At 48.5% G+C, this 9,517-nt stretch overlaps 1 protein-coding gene across 1 annotated transcript; it reads left to right on the top strand.

Moving 5' to 3' along the window:
* Positions 1–365: 365 nt before the first annotated feature.
* Positions 366–2,205, top strand: Adirf (adipogenesis regulatory factor). Its single transcript, XM_005340546.5, has 3 exons — positions 366–525; positions 1,765–1,827; positions 1,991–2,205. Exons 1-3 carry the CDS (start codon positions 465–467, stop codon positions 2,095–2,097), a joined length of 231 nt encoding a protein of 76 aa, XP_005340603.1. The 5' UTR covers positions 366–464; the 3' UTR covers positions 2,098–2,205.
* The last annotated feature ends 7,312 nt before the right edge of the window (positions 2,206–9,517 follow it).

Genomic DNA, 9,517 nt, shown 5'->3' with positions numbered 1-9,517 from the left:
TATTATTAATGCCGGCTTCGGTATCCAGCTCCCATCTCGACACTGACTTCAGGCTCATCAAGTGGGGGATCCCAGGATTGAAGAGGGTGGGGTCGGACTAGCTGGATGAGAGAAGGTGTGGGTGCCTCTCTCCTGCCCAATCACTGGATCCTTAACCTAGTCTCTCTTCTTACTCTGGTTCTAGTGATAGCCTTCCCACTGCAGGTACCCAGAGGCAAGCATGTCCTCTGTTCCCTCTCCCAACCTCCCTCCCCCGCCCCACAAGAGAAGCTTGGCACAGGGCGGAGTCATGCCTGATTCCGCCAGCCAGCAACCCCCGCCCCCCTCCCGCCCCCCCAGCGAGGTGGGCCGTCCCTGGGACGCTTTAAAAACACAAAGTAGCGCACCAGTCTTCAGAGCAGCGAGCAAACTCCAGCGGTCTGTGTGTCTGACGGTTTTGACTACCCCGCATACTCCTGGAAGCTATGGCCAGCAAGAGTTTTAAGGACTTGAAGCAGCAGGCGGAAGGGACAGCCCAGGAAGCAGGTGAGGACAGCATTCTACCTGGGCACCAGCGGGGTCACCTACCTGGATGCACCTGGCAGAAGCCACGGGTCTGCGCAGCCCATATGTCTGAGGACTTCATCTCCCAGAGATGCAAGGGACCCCGCACCTGCACCTGCAAAGAATGCCCTGAGGGACAGGATGTTGGGTACTGTGGTGCCCCAGGGGTCCTAGGCTGCGCTTTGGGCTTTGTCACCCCTCCCTGGAGGAACAGGCAGGCAGACAGTGCAGCCCTACCCAGATCCTAAGCGTCCCCACCCATGCCCTCAGGAATGGGTAAAGTTCCATGAAGAAAGGACACTGGCTCACCTCCCATCTGCCAGGTCTATGAGCACAGGACGAATGGGATCCAGAGGCTGCTCCGGACCTCACTGGGCTTGATTTTGACCCCTCAGGGGGAAAAAATATCCTTACTTTCTTTACTTTGAAGTCCTCTCCTTGTTCCAGAGGCTTCACAGCTGAAGACGGAGAGTAAGGGATATGAAGAGACCCCTGGCTCACTGGGTTCCTCCTTGCAGCACCTAGTTCAGGTTTCCGGGGGAGGCAGAAACTCTGGTGGCAGGGAGATAGCTCTACTTTGGAAGTTCCACCTCCTTTCTGCATTTCCTTTCCTAATGCCTTAAGTTGCCTGCCTACTGAAGCACTGACATCCGTGTTTGTGTGCTCTTTGAGGGGAGCCACAGGGGGAGGAGGTAGGAAGGGGTCTTGATGAAAGTAGAGGCCCTAGAGTCAGGGGCACTAAAGGTGGGACATCAGGCATTTTCTATGGGAGAAGTTGTTAAAGTGGACAGGGTCATCCTGAACCAAGACCAACAGTAGCCATAGCTCAGGTGCCATCTCAAGCCAGGGGATCCCCAGGATTGAAGAGGGTGGGGTCGGACGCCCTGGATGAGAGGAGGTGTGTGTGCCCCTCTTCTGTCCACAGTCACTGGATCCCTAATCTAGGCTCTGTGCTGCCTTCCTTCCTCGAATATTTTCTCAGCAACTCTGGAGATGGGGGCGGGAGGTTGGCAAGAGGAGAGGGCCAAGAGTTATAAATAAACAAACAAGAATGCCCCAGTGACATGGTTGGGTGGCCTTGGGCAAGGGACTTCATCTCAATGGACATCAGTCCCTTGGGCCTATAGAATAGAATAGAGAGCACAGGGAAGTGGTGGTGGGGTGACTCCCCGTGGTCAGTGGTGACTCAACAGGGGTAAATTTCCTGTCTTTCTGTTCCAGTGACAGCAGTCGGTGAAGCAGGGCAGCATGTACTAAATCAGGCCACAGAGGCTGGACAGAAAGGTTTGGCAGGGCTGGCGGGGAGGGATGATGGGCAGCCCCAGCCACTTCTCAACCCTGGACCATCCTCTCCTCTGCAGGATTCTCTGCCTACAAGGACCACAGGCAGACTCCCTGGGGAGGAAGACCCCTTCTCTTACCCACACACCCTTCTTTCCTTTCGCAGCCATGGACAATCTTGGCAAGTCTACCCAGGAAGCCATAGACAAAGCTGCTAACCAGGCCTCTGACAGCGTCTCTGGTCTAGGGAAGAAATTTGGCCTTCAGAAATGACGGAAGACACGGGCACTTCCCTCCAGGACCTGTTCAGCAGAACTTGGCTCTAAGCTCTGTTCAGCAGCTACCTCTTTGGTTTGCCCATCATTAAAGCTAATGATTCCACACTGTGTCTACTTAGTGTTTAGCGCCAAGAGGGACCCATACTTCCCCGGTAAGGGCAACCTCAAACCCAAGACCTGAAATCCAGCCTTGGACTTCCCAGACTGACCGTCCAGAGCACTCTTTTCCATCCTCTCATCTTCCTAACCACTGGCTCCCTTATCCGCCCCACCCCCACCCCCAATTCAAAGGCGCTGGCCCTGTTACAGGAAGCCGGCCCTCCTAGAACGGGAGGTACTCGGTCCCCAGATCTAGGACTCCGCTCTGGAAGTGGACGAGGGGCTGCAAGAGCTGGAGGCTGGGGGGTGGGGGGGACTCGGGAGTTTCCTCCCAGCCACCTGCACCCAGGAGGATGGGAGCGGGGGCGGGAGGGAGCCCAGGACCCGCATCCTTGAGAACCTCAAGGAACCTCAAGGATGCAGGGGCAACGCGCAGTCGCGGGAGCCGGGCTTCCAGCCCACTTCGAGAGTGAAATGTCTAGGCTAGGGCCACACCCGACGGTGAGTCACGGGGTGGGGCCTCGGGGTTGTTTTGAAGCGCTGCACAAAGCCTCCGGGCGGAGCCCGCCCCGCCACGCCCCCTAAGGAGGGGCCTCCCGGGTACTGGGCTGAGCACGTGGACTTGGAGCGCGGGACCCAGTGGTGCGGGGTGGTGGTGGGGTGTCTCTCCTCCCGAGAATGTGCATCAGACCTCCCTTAAATTCTGCATCATCTGGCGAAGGACGAAGGACATTTTCGTCCGGCGGGTGCAGATGGAACTAGGTTTCCCCCAGACCCAGTGCTGCCTTCTCACCCTCCAGCACGTGTCTATACACGCGACCTCAGCCCTGGGTGAGCCCTGCTAATGGGTGACTCACAGTTGCCACAGGATGCGGCCCGGCCTTGGCCCCGAGCTCGGGCTGCGGCTGCCTTCTTCATCCGATGCCCATTACACCTTGGCACGCTACTCCCGAGTTTCCCTTTCCCACTTCCATGATTTAGCACTGTAACTCCGTCCACCCATCGTCTATCCTTGCCGCGCGCACACTAGGACTTTCCGTTTTAACTAAAAAAACAAAACAAGTGACTATCCGACACTTCCCAGTTCTGGGAAGATTTGGAGGAAAACGGAGTCCTTCCCTTAGCCCGGGAACCGGAGGCCACCCCACCCACCTCCTCTGCGGGGCCTTCCCCTGCCTGCCAGAAGATGGCAGTGTTCTCTTCCTGGCTCCCTCCTTGATCTAGCTGTGGGTGGTTTTGATCTTTGCCATCCTCACCCCAGGGTGGCGCCCAATTCCATGCTCAGGTCCTTGCAGCTAACTGTCCCCTAAAGGAGTACTTTCCTAGTCTGCAAAATGAGCCAAGGCTGGTTCCCTCCAGCTCAAAGAAAAGTCCCTGCAGGCAACACCAGAATCCCCAGGAGACTCCACCTGCGAAAGGTGACCCCTGATCAGAAGAGATGGCATGGAAACACACCAGGAGGCTGGGTGGTGGGCGGACCAGGAGAGCCCCAGAATCTTTCTGGTGCGCATCCTTGCCCTGTGTGACTCAAGAATAGATTCCAGTTCTGAGTGATTGCCTTTGGCATAGGTGCAGGATCTAGTTCTGACCTAGGAGAAGTCAGGTCAGAGGAGCCAGGAGGCTTCTAGCCAGGTTTTTGGTGATCATAAGTAAGTAAATAAATGAATAAGACAAGGAAAGAAGCAGAGTCTCCTCTTCCCCTGGAGAGACAGAGAAAGCGGATAGGGTGGGGTGGGGAGTGTGTCTGTGTGTATGTTCCACTTGTTACCTGCAATCCAATCTGTGTTTTGGGGACTGGGGGCCAGGGGATTGAACTCAGTGGCACTCTACCACCGAGAAACAGCCCCCACCCTTTTTACATTCTATTTTGATACAAGGTCTAGCTAAGTTCTCCAGAATGACATTGAACTTTTGATCCTTCTACCTCAGCCTCCTGAGTTGCTGGGGTTACAGCTGCTTTTTGTTCTTTTTGCTGTTCTGTCTGGAAAACCAATCAACTTTGCTTGAACCATTGGAACACTTACCCTATTTTATGGAATAAAGCATTGCCTCCTTCTAGAATAAAAAATAAAGCCAGGGATGGGGATGTGGCTCAGGGGTAAAGCATTTGCCAAGCACGCGCAAGACCCTGGGTTCAATCCCCAGCACCACAAAATACATAAATAAATAAATAAAGCCAATGAAGATCTTCAAAGTAAGTTGTAATTGCATCCTTTAACATTACTAAGTGCTGCATTTGAGGGTGGAAACCTTTCCCTTAAATCTTTGATTTGTGTTCCTTACTCCCTCCTCCTCTTCAAAGCAATTTTCAGTCAGTAGGAGGAGCCTTCTTTGTATTTATCTTCATAGTCCAGCAGAAGACACAACCTCAAGCACTTGGCTTTTCAGCTTTGATTCTCATCAGACTCCAGATGGGCAAGGAACCGAGTTTTCTACTTCCACCTTCTCTTCCGATTTTCCTCTTTCTTTCTTTTAATTGTCTTTTTTCAACTTTCAAAGAAGACATGTAATATTTACATTCCATTTCCCAACACTCAGTCACACCTTTGTCTTCATCCTAGATGTGCAGTTGAAAATACTAACAGCTCTATGCTATTCCTTTGATTGAAATATTTTCTGCTACCCATTGATTGGTTAGAGTTTATTTTTCCAGAAGTTTTCTCAAGCATGAAATGTTCACAGGTGAACAATAAGACTACCAGGATCTGGGATATTTTGATAGCTGGGTGATGAGTCAGGGAGGGTGTATAATATTCTATATTATGCATGACATTTTCTATTTTTAAAAAGGCAAAAAGGTTAGAATGTAAAAAGAAGAGATTATGTGAACAATATTCTGAGCTCTTAGATGTTTGGGTGATACTACTGGTCTTGTTAAATAAAGTAGAAGAGGCCATTATTTTGAACTAATCTCCTACATAGACCCGGCTGAAGATCAAAATGGAGTTGTTAGGTAGGGGTTAGCAATGAGCAGTGAAATACATGGTAAGGTCATAAAGTGTTGTTTATATGACTTTAGGGTCTTTTAAACTTTTTAGTTGAAAGGAAAGTGAGGAACTTGGAGACAGGCCAGGCAGATATACATAGGAGAGTTGACAAATAAAGGCCATCTCTCCGTAGATGGAGAGTGGCAACATGGGCTTGGGTTTGAGACTTTTATGGGGGAGGCTCAGGGATTAGAGGCTGGTGGGTCCTTATGTGGGCAGTTAAGGGTGGGGGTAGTATGAGGAAGTGGGGAGCCTTTCTCAGAAAGGCCCTTGAGTGGAAAAGCAAAACTTTTTCAAAAAATGGCCATCAGGATGCTCAGCAAGAACCTTACATTCCCCCTTTTTTGTTTGTTATTGGGCCCCTTAAGGGACATGGGGGTAGATCAATCTTCTGCATCTTCTTCCTGCTTGGAAGGGGAGGTGTCTGCACCCTTGTTAGGGGCTCAAGGTGTTATTGAGGCAATGGTGATGGTCAGACCCAGTGATGCTGACTCTGGATGTCCCAAATTTGGTGAGGGGTTGGAAGTCCTGTAGCAGAAGCTGGTTCATGGTTTGGTTAGAGATCCTTTGAATCTGGTCTTGAGTAACTTTAATGATGCATGGGTTAAGCAATAGCCAAAGGCCTATGACAAGGAGAGGTCAGGAAAGGAAGTGCCCATGGAGAAGGGGGTTATTCAGCTGCGTTCTTTAGTTCCAATGGCAGTGGGAAGCTTTGAGACCTGAAGGAGATTGGAGATGAAGGGGGCATTAGTAATTGAAGTTCCCTTGGTGGTAAGGAATCCTCCCTCCTTCCAAATAGCAGAGTGGGAGAGAAGTGTGTGCAAAGTGTATTTAGAGTTGGTGAGACACTAAGGGAGGCTCCCTTTGCCAAAGTGAAGGCTCTGTCTGATGAGGCACAAGCTCAGCCTGCTGATTGCATGTATCATTGGGTAGGGGAGCTGCTTCCACAACTGAAGTTAGAAAGACTACAGCATACCCTGCCCCAGGAACTCCCTCCTGAAGGAAGGAGGAGCCATCTGTGGACCAAGTGTATGTTGCCTGGAGCAAGGGGCCTTCCTGTATTTGGGAGGGACTGGAAGAAGCTCCTCCAGAGTTTCAATGCATGAATGGGTAAGAGGATAAGAGGTGGAAGTGTCCACATTGACATGGGATTGACTTGTGGATGAAGCTCTCCTAAATAGGATGGCCACCATGACAGGTCTGGAGAGGACCAACTAGGTCAAAACCCCACCACCCCACAGGAAGGATTGAACACCTGATTGGAGCAAGGTGCTGAAGGAGGACCCAGTTTTCAAGCCAACCATAAAACAGTACTAAATTTGGAGACAGCATTGGCTCCTTTCTGGTACTCTGCTCTGGGATGGCGCTCGCTCTCGCTCTCACTTTCTCTCTCTCTCTCTCTCTCTCTCTCTCTCTCTCTGTCTTTGATCGAACCTCATTCGGCTTTTACTTTCTTTTCACCTCACTTTCTCTTTTCCTTCACTGATAATGAAGTTCTCTGCCATGGCTTTTGGTGTCTGACTTTAAAGTTTCTTTTGTCAGAACCCAAGATCCAAGGTTTGGAGTTTCAGCTCCCTGCTTTCCTGTGACAGGAAGCCTCATGCTGAAGTTCCAAGTCACCAAGCTGACACTCAGTTGATTATCTGACCTGCCCAGCAATCAGGGTTAGAGAGACTGCCAAATTACCAAAGAGGCCAGTTTCAATTGGCATGATGATGAAGGTGCCTCAGCCTTAATCCTCCCACAAAAAGGCAACCTGAAATAATCTGATGTGAACCAATTATTTTTGTATTGTTTTATGTCCTGTTCAATCCTAGCAAGGAAAGTTAACTTTGAAATGGCCAATCTGGTTTTTGCTCTTTGTTTCTTTCTTCAAGTCCTTTTCTGTCTATAAAATGAAAACTCCTGGGCTCAGCTCATGAGAGCGTTCATATTTTCTGAAATAGTGTTACTCTATTCTAGAAGAGATAATAAAGCCAATTCAGATCATTAAGATGAGTTGTTGTGATTTTGTTCTTGACAATCTATAGCTTTTCTACATCATCCCTGTCTGGGTTAGAAATCTCGGGCTCACAGATCTATTCTTGAGTCTTGGGAGGGTTGGAACTCTGCCTTCTGGTGCAGGAGGGTTAGAGTAGGCACTAGCTAGAGGAAAGAAGATAGGGAAAGGAAGTTCAGGCTGTGTCCCTGGGTGGCATCCACCTGGCCATTACATTTCCCAGGACTGCTTTCCTGTGGTCAGACAGCTCCCTGTTCATCTGGAGAAAATATATACAATCTATGCTGGGGAAATTGCCAAATGGTGAAATTGACAGAGGTACACTTAACTGAGGTGGGAAATGGCTGTAACCTCCCCAAATGCATTGGTGGGAAGATGCCAAGCAGGCCATAAAAGCCCAGGATGAAGAAACAAGAGCTTGCTTCCTCTCTTGGCACTGCCTGCTACACGTTCTCTGAAGCATACTTTCATTTCACCAAATAAGCTCTTTATGCCTCCGCCGCGACCCCCTCGCCAGCAAGGAGGACACGACACAGGATTCTTCTTTCAGCAGTTTATTCAGGCCTTTAATTATGTGTCTCTGGAAGCTTCTTTTATTACTACTACTACTTCTACTTCTACTTTTACTTCTACTACTACCACTACTACTACACCCGAGCGCCCCAGCCTTGATAAAGCACATCAAGTCCCAATGCAAAGCTGCCACGTGGATCTTTCTCACAGGGTGTATTACAGCTACGTGCCAACTCTCCCAAAACAAGGAGTTGTTTATCACAAACCACAGCGGAGCCAGCGCCATCTTGTAATGGCGACCAAGTCTGCATAAGCGGCAGAAACGGCTCACCACATGCCTCTTCTGTCTGTGTCTCAACTGAAATCTTTCTTTTGGAGAGTGGAGAACTGAGTAACATCATCTGGTCACATATAGTTCAGCAGTTCAAGTAGTAGTTCTAGTTTTAGTATTTTAAGGATTCTCCATAGTATTTTCATAATGGCAGTACATTACGCCACAGTGTTCAAGGGTTCCCATTTCTTCCTATTCTTACCAACACTTATTCTCTTGATTTTAAAAAAGAAAACCCGTTATTTTAAGTGGAAGATGTGAGATGCTATCTCCTTGTGGTTTTAATTTGCATTTCTCTGATGATGAATGACATTGAGCGTCTTTTCATATATGTACTGAACTCTCTTTTAAAATATTAACTATTGCCATTGCCAGGCTTTCTTCTTTGGTAATTCCAAGTATGGGTAGGGGGATCTTTCCTACTTTGTTTGCATACGTAGCATTTTCTCCCAAACACGTTGCATTTCTTTAATGATTCCTTTTTTCTTTGATTTTAATTTTTTTCCTTAAATACCTACTGTGTTACCCACTTTTTTATGCTTTTTATCTGAAAAGGTTCTTCCTCCCTCCCTCCCTCCTTCCCTTCCTTCCTCCCTTCATCTCTTTCTTTTTTGTGGTACTGGGGAATGAACCTGGGAATGCTCTACGTTTCCAGCCCTTTTTATTTGTATTTTAAGAGAGAGTCTCACTAGATTTCTGAGGCTGAACTTGAATTTTCCACCCTCCTGCTTCTGCCTCCTGAATCTCTGAGACTACAGGCATGCACTACCATGCCCAGCATGCCTTATCTGTTTTTCTTCTATTTTCATCATGAATTATGTCTGTCCTGCTACTCCTGTTGTCTGGCCATCTCATCTCAGAATTCTAATATTTCTGAATTCATATTTCCATAATAACTACTATTGTTTATAAAGGTTCTTCAGTTTTTTAAAAAAATTAATGTTGGAAGGTTGTGTAATCATTTTCATGTGCCTTTTCTGAAGTAAACTTTTCTAGTAGGATTTTCAGGGTTTTTTAAAATTATTATTATTTGTTTGTTTGTACTGGGGATTGAACTTAGGGATGCCTTACTACTGAGCTGCATCCCAGCCATTTTCATTTTTTATTTTGAGAGATGGGGGTCTCCCCAAGTTGCTTGGCGCTTCACTAAATTGCTTAGGTTGGCTTCAAACTTGTGATCCTCTTGCCTCAGCCTTTCACAATGCTGGGATTTTAAGCCTGTGCCACCATGCCCTGCTTGGTAGGATTTCTTCATGTGCAATGTAGCTTTTGGTTTCCCTTCTCATATTTAAAAGCAGTACGTTTTGAGTCAGGCAGGCATGGTGTAACCTGTATTCCCAGCTACCCTGGAGGCTCAGCGGGAAGATCACAATCCTAGGATTTTGAGGCAAATCACACAGCATTGTGAGACCCCGTCTCAAAGAATGCATATATAAAATGAAAGCATGGCTGGATGCCATGGCCAGTGGCACACACCTGTACTCCC

Source organism: Ictidomys tridecemlineatus, chromosome 1, assembly GCF_052094955.1.
Source record: "Ictidomys tridecemlineatus isolate mIctTri1 chromosome 1, mIctTri1.hap1, whole genome shotgun sequence".
Classification (NCBI taxonomy): domain Eukaryota; kingdom Metazoa; phylum Chordata; class Mammalia; order Rodentia; family Sciuridae; genus Ictidomys; species Ictidomys tridecemlineatus.
This window is presented reverse-complemented; position numbering and strand designations above follow the sequence as displayed.

Excerpts from the sequence above, each read along its gene's own strand:
- Adirf (XM_005340546.5), top strand. The coding sequence starts at position 465 with ATGGCCAGCAAGAGTTTTAAGGACTTGAAGCAGCAGGCGGAAGGGACA. Across the intron at positions 526-1,764 it reads AGGGACAGCCCAGGAAGCAG|TGACAGCAGTCGGTGAAGCA; the intron begins GTGAGGACAGCA and ends TTTCTGTTCCAG. Across the intron at positions 1,828-1,990 it reads CACAGAGGCTGGACAGAAAG|CCATGGACAATCTTGGCAAG; the intron begins GTTTGGCAGGGC and ends TTCCTTTCGCAG.